At 50.4% G+C, this 24529-nt stretch overlaps 1 protein-coding gene across 3 annotated transcripts in view; it reads right to left on the reverse strand.

Moving 5' to 3' along the window:
- The window catches only part of LOC147022438 (complex I intermediate-associated protein 30, mitochondrial-like), a 37998-nt gene that overhangs the window by 5179 nt on the left and 8290 nt on the right, over positions 1–24529 (reverse strand). The window contains exons 2-6 of one of the 3 annotated variants that reach the window (XM_085893321.1): positions 21278–21361; positions 21113–21174; positions 4241–4701; positions 3940–4125; positions 3106–3180 (exon numbers count right to left, since the gene is read on the reverse strand). In XM_085893321.1, coding sequence (XP_085749447.1) covers positions 3106–3180; positions 3940–4125; positions 4241–4701; positions 21113–21174; positions 21278–21361 — 868 coding nt within the window. The remainder of the gene's footprint in view (positions 1–3105; positions 3181–3939; positions 4126–4240; positions 4702–21112; positions 21175–21277; positions 21362–24529) is intronic. The other 2 variants (XM_085893320.1, XM_085893322.1) reach the window with 2 other exon arrangements.

Consider the following 24529-nt stretch of genomic DNA (forward strand, 5'->3'; position numbering starts at 1 on the left):
TCTCTCTGCGATTTGTCCCCACCACATTTCCACAGGGCGCTCAAGGTCCACCAACAACCCCCTTCTGGTAAAACTACCAAAATCACGAATCACTGCTCATCTTCACTCTTTCATTCCTCTTTTTCCCGCCTTTGGAATAAACTTCCTCACTCTATTCTTTCCCATTCTTCCCTCCAGGCTTTCAAAACAGCTGTTCACCACCACCTCTTATCTTCCCCCATCCAAATCCTCGATCTTTTCTACCCCCGATAATCCACCCAAGCCCACTTCCTTCATTTCTCCTGCTTTCCTTCCTGAAAGTCCCTGAAATGTCCATCTTCTCTTCGCCATGTTCCCCGTCCCATCCCCATCCCTCTCCCTTCCACAGTTCACCTAATGTGTCTGTTCCCCACTGTTTTGTCCCTTCCACTCCCGCCCCTCTTGTCTCATGCCTCCTTGCTGTGAGTTGTGTGTTAGCTCTCATACGAGCCTTGACCAAGGTATACAAAAAAAAAAAAAAAAAAAAAAAAAATGAGCTGTTGAATGCGGCGCAAAACATCCAAAGAAATTACCGTAACTGAGTATTGTGATCCATCCTGTCCCCCATACCCGTTGCAGACGGGTATCTGCTAGTTATCAGAATCACAACAATTTAACACAGGTGGAGGCTAATTAACTTGGTGTGTGATTTTGAAGGTGTTGACACCTGAGCTAATTTACAATTGCTATGATGAGGGGGGGGGGGGCACTTATCCAACCAAGATATTCTAGTTTTGTATTTTTAATTAGTTTTATGAAATTTGTAAAATTTGTTTTTCACTTGGAAAGTTATGGGTTATGATGTGTAAATAAAGGTGAAAAAGTCTGATTTAATGAAGTTTAATGCCAGGCTATAAGGCAACAAAAGGTAAACATGGTAAAAGGGGGTGTACACTTTCTCTCAACACTGTAACTATTCCCTGTTAACAATGTAATGATTGTGCTAGCGGTGTTAGATAAGTTGAGCCCGATCTATTACAATGTTGAAATCATTGTTTTGGGTCACGAAGGGGCAATCCTTCTCCATTCCCTCGAGAAACAGATCCGTATTATTCACACTGTGACCTGAATGAAGCGACAAGGAAGAAATGAGACACTCGAAGCGGACGATGTGATAATGTGAAGCCACACAGCACGCGACACACCAATAACCTGCCAGGTTGGGCTGTACTATTACTGTACACCCCCTCAACAGGCTATATCTGGTCCCATTGAATATATACTTATTTGGACCCCTGAAGGATTACCTATGGTTGCAACATTTTGCATATGATCACAAAATTGGCCAGATTTGGACTTGGATCTCTTGACGAGCAGTTTTTTCCCGTGAAGAATATTGGGCACAGGCAAATGTTAGGGTCAAAGGTCATGGAGAAGCGAGAACACAGAACAGAACGAAAAGAATAGTGGAAAGAATGGTGGAGGAAGGGGGGAGTTCTGCAATAATCAGGCAACCCTCATAGAAATGGGCATTAAATCAAGCTACCCTCATAGAAACGGGCATTAAATTGGGCAACCCTCAGAAACGGGCATTAAATCAAGATACCCTCATAGAAACGGGCAACCCTCAAACGGGAATTAAATTAAGCTACCCTCATAGAAACGGGCATTAAATTGGGCAACCCTCATAGAAACGGGCATTAAATCAGGCAACCCTCATAGAAACGGCATTAAATTGGGCAACCCTCAGAAACGGGCAATAAATCAAGATACCCTCATAGAAATGGGCAACCCTCAAACGGGCATTAAATCAAGCTACCCTCATAGAAACGGGCATTAAATCAAGCTACCCTCATAGAAACGGGCATTAAATCGGGCAACCCTCATAGAAACGGCATTAAATTGGGCAACCCTCATAGAAACCAGCATTAAATTGGGCAACCCTCATAGAAACCAGCATTAAATTGGGCAACCCTCGTAGAAACAAGCATTAAATTGGGCAACCCTCGTAGAAACAAGCATTAAATTGGGCAACCCTCATATAGATTGGCATTAAATTGGGAAACCCTCATATAAACCTTCATAGAAACAGGCATTAAATTGGGCAACCCTCATGGATGTGACAAACACATTATGCTCCTGCCTCCCCAACCCACAATTCACAAGTTTCCACTTGTTACAGGAGAAGCAGATGCTGCAAAATGAGTACTTCTTTGGAGGGTAAGGTTTCCATGATGTGGATGTTAAATATCACTCTGTCAAGTGTTGGACGGTCGTACTCATATAGATACTGCTGATGGACATAATTCCCATTAGATACTGCTGATGGACATAATTCCCATTAGATACTGCTGATGGACATAATGCTCATGAGATACTGCTGATGGACATAATTCCCATTAGATACTGCTGATGGACATAATTCCCATTAGATACTGCTGATGGACATAATTCCCATTAGATACTGCTGATGGACATAATGCTCATGAGATACTGCTGATGGACATAATTCCCATTAGATACTGCTGATGGACATAATGCTCATGAGATACTGCTGATGGACATAATTCCCATTAAATACTGCTGATGGACATAATGCTCATTAGATGCTGATGGACATAATGCCCATGACATACTGCTGATAGACATGATTCCCATTAGATACTGCTGATGGACACAATGCATCCAACTGTGGTCATAACCTTTAGTACCCATTTAGAGTCTGGTATGAGGGCGAAAGGTTTTGGGTTTATCGAATTGATGGGAAATATTCAAGCTGCTGCTGCTGCTTCGTTATGTAGCATCATTGAGTGATAGGGTGCAGCTGTGTTGCTGATGCACTGCCCCCAGTCAATTAGCAGAGGTATTTGTAATTTGTTCAGGGTCCTAGTGATAGCTCACCTACTTTTCACAAAACACACCATGGGATCTGTAATGTCCACCAACTAATGGCAGCAGATGGAACATCCAGTTTAACATTCCATTCGGGCGAAATGATACTTTGGCCAATAGAGCATCCTCAGAATATTATTTATTTATTTATTTTGATGTATAGCTCCAGCAAACACATGAAGATCATTGTTACAACATTTGTGTGAGTATTGTCGCCCTAAAGACATGCGATTAAAGGCCGACGTAGCCTCTTACCTTGTCGAGCCACATTGCAGACTGGGCATCTTGAATTCGACCTCGAGAAGATAAAAAGAACTTGGAAAACGGAATCTGCAAATAACGATCAGACAATTTGACATTTTGATTGTGGTTCATCAAGGGGAGTTAAGAAGTCTCCCACTCCAACATTAAATAATGCACCTGTACCCACAAAACGGCACAGGTGTTGGCAGATTAGTATACACGGCTTCCTGTCACCGCACATTATTCCCAGTGGCAGGTGAGTTCCTGATGTCATTGAAAGAGAAAAAAATTTTTGAGCCTACACCTCCCCTTTTTTAAACTCCCCCCCCCCCAATTTTTGAATATCAACAGCTCTGTCATGCTATCTCCGCCTGAATGGTTGGGCAGAAATTCAAACTTGGTAGTTATGATTACCACAAACAAGAGAAGGGGTGACCGCAATATTTTTGGCTCCACCCCCTAGGGTAGGGTCAAAAGGTCAAAAAATAAAAATAAGCAATTACGGGCACATTTTTTAAACATCTTTAATGAAGCTTTGGAAATGCAATCAGCATTGCGGGGTGAATGAAATATGTAACGATTTGTTTGGATTTGATCCCCCATTTCATGGCCCAGAGGTAGTGGGGATTTGGGGTTACAGGGCTCAAAACAGAAGACCTTTTTTTTTTAACCCAAAATTTGATAGTGGGTCAGTCCTGGTGGAACCTTTTGCCATCTTTCAAGTTTGCTTTAGGTGGGAAGTGCGTGAACTTGCGAGGGCACGCCATCGACTTCGCTCGAGTTATGATTTGTACTCGCGTGTACATTGCACGGAGATGTGACAATATGCATTCCAAGCAAACCTACCTTGACATCTTGCCAATAGGGTCCACCCCGCGTATAAATGAAATAGTTGTAAAGATCGTCGTCGTGCAAACTAAAGAAATTCTCAACAATAATAAACACCATCAGGGGGCGTCCATCTCCACGTACACGAAGGTGCAAGACATTGAAAGGAGACCAGTCGTAGTGTTTGCTCTTGCCAAACGATCCCTACAATGTCCGGGAAAAATAAAAAGAGTTCTCATCACCATGTGCCAAATCTTCACCTACACCTGCTCGTAAAGGAGGACAAACAAGCAAATGAGGAGAACAAAACTCCAAACACCTTAACTTTCTTGGAACGCAAGGTGGAGTATCCACTGTAGCGTACTTTCCCATCTCGTGCAGGTTCTGTGTTTAAAGATCCTTGGAAAAGCAACGTGCGGCCACTCTTCCCAAGGGAAATGGATGCTTCACTTTTGCCACCAATTTCCTTGTCCGTCGAAACTTCCCATTTCTTCAGGCTATTCTCATCATCAAATTTCCAGATTACGTTGGTCTGCCTCAACAGGTAAATATCCAGTGGAATTCCGTCTGGTCCCAGTAGTTTATCCATCGCTTCTTCTTTTAAGAGGGCCATGTTTGCCGACAGTGCCTTCATTGGCCGAAAGGTACGATTGCTGAAAGTCCTGCAAGCAACCTTGTGCGTGTGGATTGCAGTCCTCCATGGGGAACTCCGCATCCACGACACCCCCAAACAAGCATGTCGGCAGCTGCAAGTGACAAATCTGAGCAACATCTTCAGTTCTGGAAAATGGGATGGGGTGGGGGAGGATGGTGGGATGGAACCAAACAATAACACATCAAAAGGAAAAGTTCTTCTCCCCACTTTAGTGTGTACTAATCAGCACTGAATACATCCTGGAAAGGGCTTCATAAGGCATGAACAAGGACCAACTGCAAGGATACGAGCTTGGTTCTTCTTCGTTCATAAGCAGCACAAGGCTGAGCGGTAGCATCATTGGCTGAGGGCACAGTTGTGCCACTGATGCAGTGCCCTCTGCTTTTTAAGGCAGGAATTTCTCCAGAGTGTCGGCGATAACTCACGTACTCTTTCTTTGTGAAGGACACTGTTTAATGTCCACCAATGGATGCTGGCAGCCAGATCACCTGTTTCACGTCCACTTGAGGGATGGCACACACATTGATGAATCACCTTGCCTGTGAAACACTGGAGTGACAGTTTATAGCTGGGTCTGGATTTGAACCAAGACAAGACAGCTTAGAGGTGAGTCTGCATACCCTAGGCCATCCTACGAGCTTGGTGCAAACATATTTCACTCATCATAGGTTGTGCATTATGCGAGATGGTACTTCAACCTGATATCATACCACCAGCCCGAATGAGCCATTGTGAAGATAGCATGCTTTGAGATGAAGCATTATATATACTAGTGTGTGCCCATACGTGCAAACCGAAAAAAAAAAAAACTTAAAAAAAAAAACTTAAAAAAAAAAACTTTCAGAAACATTCTGCTGTTTGAATTGAATTTTGGCCAGAAACATTCTGCTGCTGGCCAGAAACAACCACACAGGCCGTTCCTGAGCTCTCGCGTGCCCGTACGTGCGTGGCCGTACGTGCAAACCCCCCCCAAAAAAACTTTCAAACCGCGAGCCAGAAACAACAACCACACAGGCCGTTCATTCGCTCTCGCATGCCCGTACGTGCAAACCAAAAAAAAAATTCAAACAACCACACAGGCTCTTGTAAACAACGACTGGATTGGGGCATTGTGTTTATCAATAAATGCACATAAGAAATCGAGAAATTATTGGAATACAGTGAGTCATCACTATTCAGAAGTGGTGTGTGCCCGTACGGAATGTTCACATCATTCCACGAATTATCGCTTGCATTGAAGTAACAACTGCTGTGATACTTACACACACAGAGCTAATTAAAATCCAAATTAAAATCAAGTTTACCTCCCTGTCTTTGCTCGCCATGACATTCACCGCCATTAACCATTGCCACTCCTACGCCACGGTAACTAAGGCACCGATCCCCATCGTAACCGGCACGGCCCGTGACGTCATCGGACGGCCGCACACTGGCCTATGTAGCAACGTGTCTTGTCATTGGTTTGGTAAATAAATGGCCATAACTTGGGAACCACTTGTCCGATTAATATCAAACCTCGAAAAGGCACAATCTCAGGTCCCCAGCAACATAGCTGGCAAGTTTCAATAAGATAGGACCAGTGGTTGGCGAGAAACAGCGGTCACACACACACACACACACGCGCGCGCACGCACGCACACACACTGCTGGAATTATATATATATATATATAAGTACGGCTGTGGAAATTTGCAAACCACCATTCAGGGCCCGGAGGTGAGATATCTCTAAGTACATGTGTAGTTAGCCCCAAACCCGTTTTATAGAGGGAATTCATGTGATTCATTTGGGCTGCGACGCTTTGAGATAGCCGTTTTTCTGTTCTATCTTTATTTTGAACCAACCACGTTTCAACCGCCATCACACAATAACCACCACGCCAGCCATCGTCACCAACTACAACCACGCTCTAACGCTCAGACAACAAGAACAACGCCAACAGCCACGACCTTTACCTTCACAACTCGCTTCCGCAAACCGCATCACCGTCATTCCCAAAAGGCACCATAACCATCAAACCACCACCAAAAAACCCTCCACCACCCTCACCTCTCTCCTTCTATGGCCATTCCCGCACCACCTGTGAACACTGAGCGTCGGGCTGTCTTGGGCTCGTTCAGCGGTACACACCGAGCCACGAGCGCAAATAGTGGCCTTTCCGAGGGAGAATTCAGATCAAGAATGCTACACGCCCACTTCTGATCCGTCCAATTAGCAAGCGCGGAGCGGCTTAGCCCCGCCTCCAGGCGCGTCTGTGTGAAATCGATATATGCAAATTCTAGGATCAGTGGAGGTTCACGCCCACTTTTCCTCCGTCCAATTGGCGAGCATGGCTCCACCCCCGAGGTCATCCTGATCTGGATATTTGCATATTGTTTTCTCCTGCCGGCCTATAAAACGGCGAGCGCAAGGCGAATCGTGGCAGAGTGTGGCAGTGGCAGAGTGTGGCAGTGGCAGTAGCAGTGTGTGTCGGCCGGGCAGAGTGAGTCGAGTCATCGGTGTGGCAGAGAGTGGAGTCGGGTGGCGAAGTCATCGGTGTGGCATCGAGTTGGGTTCTGCAGTCGGCTGAGGAGAGTTGCGGGAAGAGGCAAAGGAGCTCGGGTCCGAGGCGAGAAGGACGGCGGTCGGCGACGAGGTCGCTCGTTGTGGGACCCAAGCCAGCCAGCCATTCTCCTCCCCCAGGACATCAACAATTCCCCCTTTCCCCCACGCTGAGATAGTGCAAAAAGGGGGCCCCGTTCCCACCCCACTCCAAACGTCGTGCCAAACGAAACCCGCCAAGGAGCACGGAGTCAGAGCACAGCCACGCGGCCACATCTGCGGCTCGTCCGCCAACGCGTCACGAGGACGCGGGTAGGACCCCCCCCCCCCGGTCTCACGGGCCTGGCTGTTCCTTCAGGTCACGCGCGCATATTGGCCTACAGGCCCGTCTGCCCCCTTGTCTATGAGGGTGGCTTCTTTCCTTTGCTTTTGAGTAAATGTGTGTTGGCGCCATCTGTAAAGTAGAACTGTATAAGTGTTGCCGTGTGTACGCGTATTCGGTAGTAACTCTGCGTCATTGTTTTTGTTTTAACTGCTATATGTGCATTTTGACTGTTTGGCTGTATATGTGTGCTTTCCGTGTGTTGCGTAATAAATGTGCATTGTGTGAACTGTTTTCCCGTTTCGCTTCGTCATTTCTTTATTGACCCTCCATCCTGCTTCACGTAAAGGGTTCGTAGTGGGCTTAATACGCCCGGTAATTAATCTGAACCGTCCAGGTCGGCGATAACACCGTTCGGTTATCCCGATAGCACCAAACGGGCTGCCCAAGCGGCCCGTCTCCAGAGTCGACCTGCGGCGAGGTGCGATCGCCCGGTCGACCATTCGCGCAGGTACTTAGGTAGATCGAATTTGGCAAGCGACCCTATCCTGCGTGGTTGGGCAATTGGCACGATCGTGGTGAAGTTAAACCCCCACCCGTGACTAGCTCCCGGCGTTGGTCCGAGAGGGTCACGACTGAATTGTCCGTCCAGTGGGCGACGTGCCGCGATTCGAGACACGTGGCTGTCCGCACGCCGGCGGGCGCGAATTCGCAACAATATATTGTTGTGGTTACCAAATTCGCAAACCACCATTCAGGTCCCTTAGGTGAGGTATCTCGGTAAGTGCATGTGTAGTTAGGCCCAAACCCGTTGTCTAGTGGGAATACATGCCATTTATGCGAGCTGCGACTCTTCAGGATAGCCGTTTTTCTTTTACTATCTTTATTTTGGACCAACCGCCATGATTACCACCACAACCACAACATCAACCAACAACCACAACCACCGCTTCACCACAACCGCCACGACCTTCACGTCACACCTCGCAACCGTAGCATCGCCACCGTTCTTGCCCCGCTGTGGGTACCGGTGTTGGACTCGTGCAGGGCGCACGTTGAACAGCGTGTACAAAATCACGGATTTTGTGCTTCAAAAACGGATCAAAAACGACACACGCCCACTTTTTGCCGTCCAATCGGTGAGCGAGGGACGATTTGGCCCCGCCTCCAGGACGATCGATATATGCAAATTTGTGGATCAAGAAGCCTTCACGCCCACTTTTTCTCGGGCCAATGGGGAGCGAGGTGAAAGGTCAAAGGGAGGGGGTCAAAGGCGAAGCTACGGGGGGATAAAAGGACGGTGTTAGTCAGCAGAGTGAGAAGAGTGTGGAAGTCTGGAGCCCGAAGCCTGCAGTAGCTGGAGAAGCTGAAGAGAGTCGAACGAGGAGAGCCCAAAGAAGAGTCCAGGGTGGAGAGTCCAGAGGCGGAGAGGCGGCAGCGGCGAAGGCAGACGAGGGGGTGCTCGCGTCGGTGCCAGGAGCTGCACGCCCGAGGGAGGCCGGCAGCGCGTCCTGGCCGAGGTGGAGACGCACACCAGGGGTAATAAAGATCCTCTATACCCCGAGCATCAACAACCCCCTCCTGTTTCCCCCCGCGCTGAGATAGTGCGACCAAGGGGGCCCCCTTTCCCACCCCCTGCCAGACACTGTCCGCGAGGCCCGTGGAGTGAGGCGCCATCGCCGCTCCGCGTCTCATCACCAGACGGGTAGGCGCGACCCGGTCTCGGCCTCAGGCTCGCCTCATCCTTGAGGGTATTTCTTTTCCTTGGTTTTGGGTATATGTTGTCGGCGCCGTCTGTGAAGTAGAATTGTATAAGTGTTGCCGTGTGCTCGGTAGTCGGTATTAGCTCTGCATTGTGTCTTCGCTTTTATATTTGCTTTTTGTGTAAATAGAATTGTGTTTTCTTTTTTTTGTGTGCTTTTGGTGGAATTGAATTTGTGTGCTTCCCGTGTGCCGCGAATAAATGTGCTTTATTGTTGAACTGTTTCCCGCTTCGCTTCGTCATTTCTTTCTTTGAATCCTCATCTTGCTTCACGTAAAGGGTTGGTAGTGGGCTGAGTACGCCCGATAATTAATCGAACCGTCGAGGTCGACGATAACACCGCTCGGTTATTCTGATAGTACGGAACGGGTCGCTTAAGTGGCCCGTGTCCGAAGTCGACCTGCGGCGAGGTGCGATCGCCCGGTCTACCCTCCGCGTGGGTACTTAGGTAGGTCGAATTTGGCGAGCAACCCTATCCCACGCGGGGGCTGATTGGCTCGATCGCGGTGAGACCGAAAGGTCCACCCGTGACTGGTTCCCGGCGTTAGTCCGAGAGGGTCACGACTGGATTGTCCGTCCGGTGGGCGACGTGCCGCGATTCGAGTTACGTGGCCGTCAGCACGCCGGCGGGCGCGAAATCCGCAACACTGGTGTCAGGAGTGGGATACAAATTCATCGCCCTCCTCGCGGCACTGGTATTGGAGAGCGGGACAACAGGCTCTCCTGTCTCCAGCGAAATTCACGGGAATCGGTCCAGGGGTGAGAGAAGCGACCCCCGATTCCCTCCAAATTACGAGCGAGCAAATTAACCCTTCACGAGAAGCAAGATGGCGTCTCAAGGCGAGCGGGAGCCGGGGGTATTAGAAATGGATGTAGAATGTGTAGGATCCATGGTCCAGGATGGAATCCCCGAGCAGGAAATGTTGATTGTGCAGGAACACGGACTCGCCCAACTGAACCCAGAGCCCAAAATGGGTGCGGCAGCGGCCGCGGTGTATGACACCTCCCCCCCCCTCTCCACCAAAACCCTTCCCCAACCCTTGCCGAAACGGCTCAGCTGAGTGCATCCAACATGGCCCAGCTATGCGCCATGCTGGCGGCAATGAACGAAAAGATGAATGCGAAAATGATCGAAAAGATGGATGCGAATGCACAACAAATAATCGAAAAGATGGATACAAACACAAATGAAATCATAAACGAAATGAAAGGCATGAACAAGCACATGAAGGAAGAAACGAAAAAGTTCCGGGGTGAGACGCAGAACATGGGCCGATGCCTGCAGGCGGGCATGAAGGCCGTGACAAAGGAAATAATAGTTGAGACAAGGGAGGTAAAGGGTGAAGAGTTGGCAGAGACACGGGAGATAGAAAAAATAGAGGAAAGACTACATGAGGAAGACGGGGTAAGTGACGCACACACACACACACAGAGGTAGTGGAGGATAATGGGGGTGAGCTGGCGGACTGGGTGGAGACCCAGTGCAAGCACCTGGATGGCCTCCTCCAGGAACAAGGGGAGGGAGTATGCCCCCTTGAGGCGAGTCACGACCAGGTGAGTTCGGTCGTGCTTTGCGAGGTTGAGGGGACGGGTGCTGTGGACGGGTGCACGGAGAGCTTGGGGGGTGTAGAGGCCCCAGAGACCCTTGTGGGGACACGAATCCCCAGTGTGGTTGTCCCTGTGTGTGTGGTGCAAGGTGTGAGTGCGTCCCCGTGTGTGGAAGCGACCCCGTGTGTGAGTGGTGTGGTGGCGATGGTGCCAGAGTGCGTGCTTCCCAGCACGCCGGGTGTGGATGGGGCACCGTGTGTGAGTGAGGCCGTGTGTGTGAGTGAAACGGCCAGTATGAGTGAGGCACCACGTGTGAGTGGTGTGGTGGCGATGGTGCCGGAGTACGTGCTTCCCAGCACGCCGTGTGTGGATGAGGCACGGAGTGTGAGTGAGGCACCGCGGGTTAGTGCCCCCGCGTGTGTGGGTGAGGCACCGTGTGTGGAAGAGACCGCGTGTGTGAGTGTCGCCGTGTGTATGAGTGAGGTACCGCGGGTGAGTGCCCCCGCGTGTACGAGTGAGGGACGGTGTGTGGATGAGGCACCGCGGGTGAGTGCCCCCGCGTGTGTAAGTAGTATGGTTTGTGTGAGTAGTGAGGCACGCGTGAGTGAACGGCCGAGTGCAAGGGAGACCGTGTGTGTGAGAGAGCGGTATGTGAGGGAGATGTCGGTTGGCATGCGGGAGCACGCAGCCGCGTCTCCCGGGGTGAATGTGATGGAGTGGACTGTGTGCGTCGTAACACGCAGGTATGCGTGTGTGGAATGGAGACGGAGACGGCGACAGAGGAGAGAAAGCCGAGTAGCGGCTGTAGTTGTTTCGAGGACCGTGCCGGGTTCACCCAGCAGTGAGCACGAGGTTCGTGCTGTGCAACGCACGAGACCGCCACGTGCTCGCTTGCGAGAGTGAAGTCCCGGTCCGGAAACGCACGCGGTGGATTTGCCGATCCCGCGGACGGACAAAGTTTAGGCAGGTAAATGGATTTGGACCGGACGGGTTCTCCACGCGATCGTGTGTGTTAAGCTCCAACGGGCAAAGCACATGTGTTCGCGTGGGGAACCCCTCGAGACGTGGGGCTTGTGTTTTTTTTTTTTTTGCGCACGGTGACGTCATGGCTGCACGTGTGGTTGGAATCCGGCAGGAGGGGTATCTCTGCCGGATGGTCCCGTCCAAGGAGGGACGAGGAACACGTGCAGCTGCATGACGTCACGGGCAGGTGCAAAGTGCGCGAGCTCTGAGTTGCTGCGCAGGTGCTGCGCATGAAAAAAAAAAGCAAGCCTCACTTTCGGGTGTACAGGATTCCTGGGAAAGGGGTGGAAGACCCCCTTACCTGGGCACAGGATGGAAACTAGTTAGGGGGAAGGGTTAGCTTAGCTAGACCGACTTCATGGGGCAGGGGTAAGTCCTCATGGAGTCCGTGGAATGGATTAGTTAGAGGGATTGTAGCCAGATTTAGGTTGGGAAATAAAATGAGTTGGGAGACAGAGACAGACTTGTGAATGTGTAGCGGGGACGTAGCTTAGCTACGTAGTGTTAAAAGGAACGTGCTACTAGTTTAAGGGACGACGTGGGAGCACGAGTTAGTTAGGGGATGTAGATAGAAGGATGGCAGAGTTCAGCGGTGAGTGTGTTGAAGAGTTGTGAGGTGAGTACTTGGTGAGTGAGTGAGGCCAGCGGGTCTGTGTGTATGGAGCGAATGGGGAATGCATGGTGCGATGAGTGATTGGGGGGAGGAGTGACTCCCGCCCAAGGGACCCCGGGGTCAGTATAAAGTGAGTTAGGGGGTTAGTCAAATTGAAAAATGGAGGTCGTTTTGTTGTTGGTGGGAAAGTAGGCTCGAGACCCATTTGGAGGGGTGCAGGAGCCCTGTTGACGGGCTTGGGAGCGTGGCTGCGAAAGGTGAGTATCGCTGAATGGGTACCCCGGGCACCAGGCTAGTCGGCCGCGGTAGGCCATGGGCCCATGGGGGGCCGGGATAGAGTAGTGGGCACGGGTGCGCCTGCTTGGTGCGGGGGCCCGGGGCGCCATTAGCCGCGTGGGCAGTGTTGTGGGCACGGGTGACCCTCGGAAAGGGGCCCGGGAGGCCGGCCTGCCACGTGTGCGTTTCAGGGGAGGTGCCATGGGGGGCACTCCCCGGTGTTAGGGAGCTGGTAGGCTCGGAGGCAGTGTAGTGCCCGGGGGTGCCATAGCGGGAGATTCGGCAGAGGGTCGTGCCTGCCTAAGGGAGCCACGTGTCCCAGCCAGGAGACCGTGTGAGGGCACGGAGAGAAAATTGGGGGGCGAGGCCCGAAATTGTAAGGACACCAACACAGGCGACGGGAATCTGGGTTGTTAGAACCAATAGTTTAAGCGAGAGGCGCTTGTTGAAAGCCCCGGGGTAGTTTAACAGTTAAATGGTTAGGGTAGATTAGGAGATGTACCCCTCCGCACCATCCATCCCCTCGCTGTCGTTGTGGGCCGCTGGACCCACTTTGGGTTAGATCGCCGAACTCTGGGGAGGCCATTCTGGGGCTTCGTTGGGCCTCGGCACAGGACGCTAGCTCTCCCTTATTCCCCTCCGGGAAGGGAACGTAGGGGTTGGGAGTAGGCTAGGTGACAGGATAGGTTAGCCGAACAAGGACGATAAAGGGGGTTAGGGGACGATTTATAGTGGGGAAGTAAAAATAAAAACAACAAAAAATAAGTTGGGGCTAAATTGGGGTTTGACAAATTAAGGGAGTGGGTATGTACAGTGACAGGCAAAGGCGATAGGTTGGGAGGGAGACAGGTAGGTAGGTCCGAGCCCGCCTTCCAAGTGGCCAGCACCACCGCACTCCCTCCACCAACCTCCATTGAACGGCAAAGGCTGGCCAACTTCATCGGCTGGCCGTGTTTTGCTTCAAGGCGGAGGCCGGCCAACTTCATCGGCAGCTGTGTGCTGCAAGGCCTGTACGGCCAGTTCATCTGCTGGCTGTTTTTCTTCGAGGCCTGTTCCGGCCAGTTCGTCTGCCGGCTGTGTTTGCCTGCAGCGGCCTCCTTCTTCTGCGGGCTGTGTTTGCCTGATCACCTTTGCCATGCCATGCCCACTGCCCCTGTTCACCAGCCCCGTTCAATTTTGCTTTGCCCCCCCTGTTCATTTCCATGTGCGCCAGGATCAAGGCAACAGTTTGCAAGCTGCGAGAACGGCCCTGTTGGCAGCTACAACACGGGCCTGCAGTGGCGGCCCGTGCACCGTGTTTGTGTTCACCCATCCATTCGTTGTGCTCATTGCGTGTGCCACTTGAGCTGGCACGGAGACTGCGTTGTGCAGCCCATGCACCGTTGTGGTTCACTGCGTTCAGTTCAAAAGGGAAGGCTTTGGACTGCGTGTGAGCAGCCAGCCACGTTCCCTGTCACCTGCATTGTTTGAGCCAGAGACTGCATGTGGGCAGCCTGGCTCCCTGCTAACTGCTTTTCTTTGCAGAGTTCAGTGATCCTGGGCCATGGTTTAGTGTAAAATTTGTAAGTTAAGGTTAAGATGTACTGTAAATATGAGTGTGCCCCCGGCATGTCTGTCTAGCGCCGGCAATTTTATTTAAGTCGTCCGTGTGAGTGAGTTTGTTTAGATAGTTACGCAGCCCTCAGGTTATTTATTTTGGGGACACGAATACCATGAATGTCGCACTCAGGGATCCGTAGGTAAAATGTACTAGGGGAAAACTACACATGATGGCACACGAAAATTTGACGACTCGGGACGAGTCTGTAAAAAGGGAAGGGGGTAGTGTTGTGGTTACCAAATTCGCAAACCACCATTCAGGTCCCTTAGGTGAGGTATCTCGGTAAGTGCATGTGTAGTTAGGCCCAAACCCGTTGTCTAGTGGGAATACATGTCATTTATGCGAGCTGCGACTCTTCAGGATAGCCGTTTTTCTTTTACTATCTTTATTTTGGACCAACCGCCATGATTACCACCACAACCACAACATCAACCAACAACCACAACCACCCCTTCACCACAACCGCCACGACCTTCACGTCACACCTCGCAACCGTAGCATCGCCACCGTTCTTGCCCCGCTGTGGGTACCGGTGTTGGACTCGTGCAGGGCGCACGTTGAACAGCGTGTACAAAATCACGGATTTTGTGCTTCAAAAACGGATCAAAAACGACACACGCCCACTTTTTGCCGTCCAATCGGTGAGCGAGGGACGATTTGGCCCCGCCTCCAGGACGATCGATATATGCAAATTTGTGGATCAAGAAGCCTTCACGCCCACTTTTTCTTGGGCCAATGGGGAGCGAGGTGAAAGGTCAATGGGAGGGGGTCAAAGGCGAAGCTACGGGGGGATAAAAGGACGGTGTTAGTCAGCAGAGTGAGAAGAGTGTGGAAGTCTGGAGCCCGAAGCCTGCAGTAGCTGGAGAAGCTGAAGAGAGTCGAACGAGGAGAGCCCAAAGAAGAGTCCAGGGTGGAGAGTCCAGAGGCGGAGAGGCGGCAGCGGCGAAGGCAGACGAGGGGGTGCTCGCGTCGGTGCCAGGAGCTGCACGCCCGAGGGAGGCCGGCAGCGCGTCCTGGCCGAGGTGGAGACGCACACCAGGGGTAATAAAGATCCTCTATACCCCGAGCATCAACAACCCCCTCCTGTTTCCCCCCGCGCTGAGATAGTGCGACCAAGGGGGCCCCCTTTCCCACCCCCTGCCAGACACTGTCCGCGAGGCCCGCGGAGTGAGGCGCCATCGCCGCTCCGCGTCTCATCACCAGACGGGTAGGCGCGACCCGGTCTCGGCCTCAGGCTCGCCTCATCCTTGAGGGTATTTCTTTTCCTTGGTTTTGGGTATGTGTTGTCGGCGCCGTCTGTGAAGTAGAATTGTATAAGTGTTGCCGTGTGCTCGGTAGTCGGTATTAGCTCTGCATTGTGTCTTCGCTTTTATATTTGCTTTTTGTGTAAATAGAATTGTGTTTTCTTTTTTTTGTGTGCTTTTGGTGGAATTGAATTTGTGTGTTTCCCGTGTGCCTTGAATAAATGTGCTTTATTGTTGAACTGTTTCCCGCTTCGCTTCGTCATTTCTTTCTTTGAATCCTCATCTTGCTTCACGTAAAGGGTTGGTAGTGGGCTGAGTACGCCCGATAATTAATCGAACCGTCGAGGTCGACGATAACACCGCTCGGTTATTCTGATAGTACGGAACAGGTCGCTTAAGTGGCCCGTGTCCGAAGTCGACCTGCGGCGAGGTGCGATCGCCCGGTCTACCCTCCGCGTGGGTACTTAGGTAGGTCGAATTTGGCGAGCAACCCTATCCCACGCGGGGGATTGTCCGTCCGGTGGGCGACGTGCCGCGATTAGAGTTACGTGGCCGTCAGCACGCCGGCGGGCGCGAATCCGCAACAATATATATATACTAATCAATAATGTGTGTGTGTGTGTGTGTGTGTGTGTGTGTGTGTGTGTGTGTGGTGTGAGTCCTCCATAACTCCAAAACCATGAAACCTCGGAGCCCGAAACTTTGCATGGATACTTCGAGAGCCCCAAGGGAGTGCATGAGTGAAAATTGGGCGTTTGCAGAAATTTAAACACCCTTTTTGAATGGAATTAACAATAACGGGGTGCTCATCATGAAAAACGAAAAAAAGCCCGCTTTCACCTCACAGGGGGTTTAAGCCACCATTTTTTGTCAGCTTGCTAAAAAAGATGCCTTGCCTTGGAACAAACAGGCCTCTGAGTGTACATCTGAACACCAAACAACATGCCTTCGATCATTTTAAATGAAGGTACCGTTTTGAGGAAACAAAGGTACATTTTGATTGCAACTCATGCAGAGGAAATGAGTAATGCACGTTTTGTTCACAGCGATCGCAGCAGCGGTCCAATATACACCACTCGATGAAGGTACGTTCCCATAATGAAGAGGAAAGGAAATAGTGGAGTGGGGTTTTTTTTTTTGGTTTTCGCCTGACTTTTCAAGGCTGAATAGTGTGCAAGAACAAGGTTTATGAAGAAATTGATGTACATGTTATGTGTCGTAAATAAACATTAGAGGCGACGAAAATCGGCTTCATCGTGGAATGCCTGCAACACAGAATTAATTTGTTGGGAGGCCAGGGAAATTCCCGAGAGATGTTTTTAAAAAATTATCTTTTCGAAATTACTATGTACATGTGCACTTCGAAAATGAACACGTACCCAATCGTACACTCATCACCTCTGAGTTTATGTACATTAAAAATAAATAAATAAATAAATAAATAAAACAACGCATTTAAAACTGAACAAGGTACGTTTTCATGACAACGAAAAGACTCATGGTTAATATTTGACATTGACAATTTTAAAATGTCCTTTTGTCGGCATTTTATACATACCAAATGCTGTCGAGATGTCCAGGGGTGTGCTCAGTTACCAAGCAGTTAGCTTGTGCTTGCCAAGCCAGCCGTTCCTTCTCAACGGTTTCTAACTGAGTGTTGCTTGAGTGCTTAAGCCACTTGGTGATAGCTCTTCATGAAACTTGGTAACTGAACACACCCCTGATTCATTATGTGGTGACAAGGATAAACATCTACAGCATGACTTATTTCGGCCATATTGATGAATTCGGCCCTCGGAGCAGATTTGACACGACACGTCACAAGTTATAGGCGACGAAACGCGGGTTGGTAGAAATCGAAAGCAGGTTTTATTTTAATTATTTATTTTCTCAAACATGGTTAAAACACTTCATTCACCGTCAGTGGCACAAAATACACCAGAACACTGAGATAGTCGTTAAGGCCTAAGTCACATTTGCTCTACGGCGAGGATACGGCGGCCGTACGCCCTCTGAATTGACAAACGTGCAGCGGCCGCAGAGTCTCTGAGGTGACCTCAGGGTGGCCCTACGCCGTTTGGCTATCTTTTACAGGCCGTAGGGGTTGCCGTGGAATTATAACTTTTTTTCATTTCTACGTTCGCCGTAGCAATTCGACAAGCCGAAACAAAAGAACTCGTAAAAAAAACAAACAAACAAAAAAAAAACAACCCGCTCGTTACCGTCCGTCTGGCCGCACATTCGCCTTAGGGCCCCCCTGCGGTCCCCCTGCGGTCACCTTGCGTCTGCCTTGAAAATTATATGGCCGCCGCAGGAACGCCCTAAGGTCACCGTGCGACATCAAATCAAAGACCGTACGGCACCCCCACGTTTTCCACAATTTATAAATACGCCGTGCGGCTACCCGAAAAATAAAAACATGTGACTGCTACATTGTGTGACCGTGGAAATACTGCGGCCGCCCTATAATTGCTAGTGGCCATAGATTTTGTAGACCCCACGGCCACGGTGGCAAATTTGACAAGTCATGAGGTTCCAATTCATTCAACTTCAAACTCTGATTGTGGTGACATTATATTAAATATGTATAATGATCCATGTGAGAATTTCCCTTTGCTTTGATGAGTGCAAGGAGGGGGAAGGGGAGGATGGAGAGTTGGGGTTTGAAGAGAGTCTTGGCACCACATGGAAAAACATGCACCATTGTCTCTCATGAAGTTCTACAAGGATAAAAAAAGGTCAAACATTGTGATAAAATGTGATAGAAAATGTGATGCGAAGTCCTCAGTGCTGAAGAAAGAGGCAGAAAGAGGAAAAGAAGAAAGAGGAAAACAGGGGAAGGAGGAAGATAGAAGAAAAGCAACGAAGAAAAAAAAAAAACAAGGACTAACAAGCATCCAGAGCAACAGAAACTCCCCAACATCAAGAAGCAAGACAAGAAGTAAATGCAGCAACAATCACTGCATTCTGCCCTCCCGTACCTGCTATCTCCCAGTGATTGTGTTGTACTTCAGTTGATTGTCCATACTCTCTGGTTCAGCAGGACAGTTCAAGCTTATGAAACCTCACGGGTCCATCGCCGTGCAATACAAAACACACAGGAAATGGAGCTCTGTGTTGAGGCGAAGAGGTGTTGGTTGTGTTTAACGCACGACGAGTCAAAGACCAGGGTAACCTCAGCATTGCTGCTATCTTATCAAAGCCGCAGGTCTTTTTTCTTCTCTCTCATATATATTGTTGCGAATCTGCAAGCCATGAGCACACAGACATTCAGGTTCCTATAGCTTAGTTATTTTGATAAGTATGTGTTTCTAGTTAGAATCCATCCCCAAGTCCAATAGGTGAATAAATGTAAATGCGCTGTGAAGTTATTTTAATAGTCAGGTTTTCTTTTATTTAATAACACCAACGATAACAACAACACCAACGAAAACCCTCTGCTCCCGGCATTCTCCGCACGCTCGCTGAAATGCGGGTGTGTTCAGAATGCATTCACAAACTGAATTCCATTCCCTAATATGGACATGAATCGGCTCGCTTGGGGAGTCCAATAAATGGGATGCGACAGCCCCCACCCAACGCTGAGCGAACTGAATTTCATTCCCTAATATGGACATGAATCGGCTCGCTTGGGCACGGATGGCGAACGAGTCACGCCGGAAGCGAGCCGCGCCCGAGAGGGATAAGAAGGGAAGAGAAAGACAGAAATTGGTTCTTGTTCGTGGGTCTTGTTCACTCTGTTCTGGCTCTCCTGGGTTCTTGTTCTTGGTTGGTGGTTGTTCGGGGGAATCGACGCAGCGGATTGGGAAGGATCGGCGCCTCGTCTCATCAGCGCGTGTTCCGGAGCGCGAGGGGATCCGCCGGAACTCGGGAAGCTGATCGCGGCTTGCGGTGGTTGGATTCAGCTCGCCCTTGCTGTTGCCCGGTCCGAACGGCTCAAAGATCACACGAGGTGGACAGGTCTGAGGCAGAATCTGTTTTTCAGCTCGTCCTTTCCATCCGAGCTGGAGGCCTTAATAAAGACCATTTTTGGTCCGATTCTTTGGGTGTGTGCGTACGTGTGTTTGTGGCGCCAGTATAGTAAGTAGTGAATTGTTAAGTGCCTTGCTGTACATACGTGCTTATTAATATTCGGTTTAGCTCTGCCCTTATGTGCTCCCCTCATCCCCAATTGTGAATAAGTACCCCAGTTGTTGAATGCTCCAGCTCGTTTGCGTCTATTCGTTCATTGGCTTCGCGTTGTGCGTGTTGGAAAATTAGCCAGGCCGTTACCGTTGTAAAGGGATATTTAGGACCGACGGATCTCGGCGATCAAACCGCTCGGATCGCACACGGAATGGGTACGCTGAGCGGCTCCTTCCGTACGGGAGCCATCGAGGGTGAATTTCCCCAGTAGGTTGGACCACGTGGGTATTCAGGTAAATTGAAAGTGGCAATCGACCCTACCCCACGTGGTCTGTCTATTGACGAACTTCGGTCCAAAAAGGGACCCGTACTTTTCCGAAGAAGTACGATCTAAATTCCGGCCGATCGGGCGAGCCGACTCTGCAGCTCCATCTCGCGGTCATGCTCATGGCCGACGCCCGGCCCCACAACAATCTCAATCTCTCTCTCTTGAATACAACAGGGCTGGGCCAATCACCGAATTTTGCATACATGTTGGTAGTACCCAGGGTCAGGTCATGGGCACATAGAAGTCCACTGAAAGGGTAGGGGGGGGAGGGGAGTGAGGTGAAAACAACCTGTCAATGGTCCCGAGGAGAGCAAGTGTTTCCAGTAAATCAAAATATATGAACCCACTGGGATATCAAGGTGGCAGTGTGGACCCAACAGCCCACAGGTACATAACTCAAGCAGCGTTCAACTGTCGGAGAGCATGAAACGTGAGCACATCCGCAGCAAGCCGCTCGTACCACCCCACACCATCCCCCCACCCCCACCTCATCCCCCACACCATCCCCCCCACCCCCACCTCATCCCCCACACCACCCCCACCCCCACCATCCCCCACCATCCCCCCACACACCATCCCCCACACCCCCACACACCATCCCCCACCCCCCCACACACCACCCCCCACACACACCATCCCCCACCCCCCACACACACCATCCCCCACCCCCCCCCACACACACCATCCCCCACCCCCCACACACACCATCCCCCACCCCCCCCCCACACACACCATCCCCCACCCCCCACACACACCATCCCCCACCCCCCCCACACACACCATCCCCCATCCCCCCACACACCATCCCCCACCCCCCCCCCCACACACACCATCCCCCCACACCATCCCCCACCCACCATCCCCCCCACACCATCCCCCACCCCCACCCACCATCCCCCACCCCCTCGCACACAATCCCCCCACAATCCCCCCCACACACCATCCCCCCACACAATCCCCCCATCCCCCCCCCCCCACACACCATCCCCCCACCCCCCACACACACCATCCCACACCCCCCCACACACACCATCCCACACCCCCACACACACCATCCCCCACCCCCCACACACCATCCCACCCCCCCCACATGAACGACATGAATCTGTGCTCAATGTGCCATTACTCTCGTCATCATTGCACAGCAGTACGTACCGGATCGATCAACACCATCCTGCAATTCTGTGCATGAATGGGACCATGAAAAGGTCACAGTGCTGTCACATCGAATGAAGTGAACTTGTCATTCAAGGAGACGCAGCACAACACTGGACATGAAGGAACACATTGTGATAAAATCGTAAGACACGCGTAACTCACCGACGGTCGATCTCAGACGCGTTTGAACGACAGATTTGACCGGAGGAACGTTCACCCGGAAGTAATTGTTTCGCTCGTGATAACCTGAAAGAAGCATTCGTCATTCTGTGGACGTTTGTGTATCATTCTATACTCTATTAATTAGATTAATATACAAATATAATAAATATAAACAAACAGTCGTTCCTCAGCACAAGTGAGATATGAAACAACAATAACGGCAATCGGATGAAGAAGAAGATTAACAAAAAATATTAAACAACAACAACAACAACAACAACAATATTTAAAAGGCCACAACCAATATTGGTTTGTTTCGTTCCCAGATCTGTGAAAGTCCATACGATATTTTAATAGAATCGATTACGAGATGTGAAATGAAAACGAGAGAAGAACCTTCAGAGTGTAGGCTTTATTCCATTTGATTGAAGCCGCTTCTACGGGCACATCAGGGGATGCAGGTGCAGCAAGGAGTACATAAGCAGTAATGTATACACGTGCAACTAATCACCGCAAAATAAATCAGTATAAGCACGGAGTCCGATATACTCTCAATTCTCACCATTCAACGAGCACCAAGTGAACCGCCGCCGTAAATGACAATGCCCCTGGGACAATCACCCCCGACCGAGCGGAACCTCAGCTTTATCTCTTCTGTGCTCGAGCCGTGCGACATGTGATCACACGTCACGACCTTCAATTCACCACATTCTCCCCGTCTTTAAAATGTAACTAGAGGCCCAAATAACGCACCATGATTACTTCAGCGCTACAGGAGTATACATTTCAAGCAATGCGAACTATCTAAACTACAGAAGCATACATGCCAAGCAGTGAGGATTATTTTGAGTTGTAGGAGCATGGTAATGAGCATCGATATATTATGTAACGAGCATATAGGAGCGTGAGCATCGAGGATGCCGATAATCCCCTTTACAGATTGAGTCGGCGAGGGGGTATTATCCGTTTCGTCGACCTCTCCAGGAGTAGATGGCGGTTTCACTTGAGGAAGGCTTCCGATCCTCTTGGTGAGCCTCGACTCGTGCCGGAGATGACTCCCCGATCGCTCTCGGGTGGAACGCGGCAGCTCCGTCGTCACCCTTCTCGGGTGGAGTCCCTAGGGGGGGGGGGGAACACCTGGGGAGGGGATGTCAGAGGGAGGAGTGCCAGATGGTGGTGTACCTGCGGGAGGAGTACCTGAGGGAGCCAAATGGCGAACCGACACAGTGGTCTCCCTGCCATCCGGGAGCCTGACATGAGCATACTCTGGATTAGTATCGATGAGTTCGACCTCTTCCACCATGGGTTCATACTTGCTTTGTCGTACCGGGCGTTTCATGAACACTGTTCCAGGATGGGTTAGCCAGTTGGGCACCGATTGGCCGTCAACATAACGTCGTTGGTGAGTAAACATTCGTTCGTGAGGAGTTGCATTGGTGTGGACGTGCAGAGCAAAGAGCGTATGGAATTCAGAGCGTCGGGAAGGGTAACCTCCCACCGCTCGGGCCCCAGTCCTCTTGATTTCAATGCCAGAGTTACGGCTTTCCAAATGACTCCGTTATACCGTTCCACCTGACCATTACCCTGTGGGTTGTAACCCGTCGTTCGACTATTCGCTATGCCGTGCTCTAATAGGAATTGTTTTAGCCCGGCCGACATGAAACACGGCCCTCTGTCTGAATGTATGTACGAAGGTTTCCCAAACATAGCGAAGAGGTCAGACAGACATTTCACGACAGTGCCCGAGGTCATATCCGAGCACGGAAATGCGAAAGGGAACCTTGAATATTCATCAACAACGGTGAATATGTATCTGTTGTCTGTCTCGGTCGGCAGGGGCCCTTTGAAGTCAATGTTTAGTCTCTCGAAGGGAGAAGTGGCCTTCATCAATCTGCCAGATGCCGCGCCATAGAATCTGGGTTTTAGTTCAGCACAAACAGGGCATGAAGCATTCATTTGTTTAATATCTTCAATAGAATAGGGAAGGTTTTGTCTGCGCACGAAATGTGCCATTCTGGTTACCCCCAGGTGGCACAGAGACACATGGAGGTCTTGCAAAGCCCGACTGATTGTCGCCGAACAGTAGACCCGAGAGAAGGTGTCTGCAGCAGGGTTTTCCCTCCCGGGCCGGTAGACTATGTCGTAACTATAGCAGGCTGGGTCTATCCGCCATCTCATAATTTTTTCATTCTTAATTTTCCCGTTATTTTTCCCATCAAACATGAATGCCACGGATCATTGGTCCGTAACGAGCGTGAAATGGTTTCCCAGTAAATAGTGTCTCCATTTACGCAGCGCTTCGACGATGGCGTACGCTTCCTTCTCTATTGCCGAGTGTCTCTGCTCGCTTCCAGAGAGAGTTCTCGAGAAGAACGCGACGGGCCGCCCAGACTGATTAAGCGTAGCAGCTATCGCGTGATCAGAAGCATCTGTTTCCACCACGAAGGGCACCGAGCTATCGATTGATAATACCACGGAATTACTGATATCATCTTTGAGGTTGTGGAAAGCTGTTACAACAGCGGCATCTGGTGGGAAGTTTTAGCAATGCACTAGGGGATGTATTTTCTCGGAGTATTGCGAAATCCATCTCGCATAGTAAGCGAACATGCCGATCACCCGGCGCATTGTCTGCAGGTCCTGAGGTGGGGGTAGCTCACGAAGTGGGCGCAATCGTTCAGGATCAGGCTTAATCGTGCCGTCGGCTATCGTGTAGCCGAGAAGGTCAATTGACCTTGCCGAGAATACGCATTTCTCGTAGTTGAGAGTCAGATTATATTTTCTAGCAATGCTCAAGAATCTGTCCAGATTCATGTCATGTTCCCCCTGATCCCTACCACACACTGTGACATTGTCCACGTAAACAAAAGTGTCTTTGAGGTTTTCATCTGAGATGATGTCGTCCATAACCCGTTGGAAGGAAGCTACTCCATTCGTGACACCGAATGGAATCCTCCTGAATTGGTAGAGGCGTCTACCTGCCTGGAATGCAGTGTAAGGTTTGTCTTCCTCTCGGATGGGAATTTGATGATAGGCGCTTCGCAAATCGATGGTGCTGAATATCTTATAATTGGCCACGCGTTCGACCATCTCATCTATGCATGGCAAAGGGTAGGCGTCGAGTTGGGTGAAACGATTGACCGTTTGGGAATAATCGACAACCATTCGTTTCTTATGATTCTGGTTGGCGGTGACCAACACCTGTGCGCGCCATGGCGAATCGCTCGGTTCTATAATTCCTTCTTCCAGTAA

Source organism: Eptatretus burgeri, chromosome 8, assembly GCF_056783735.1.
Source record: "Eptatretus burgeri isolate ZD-2024b chromosome 8, Ebu_testis_v1, whole genome shotgun sequence".
NCBI lineage: Eukaryota > Metazoa > Chordata > Myxini > Myxiniformes > Myxinidae > Eptatretus > Eptatretus burgeri.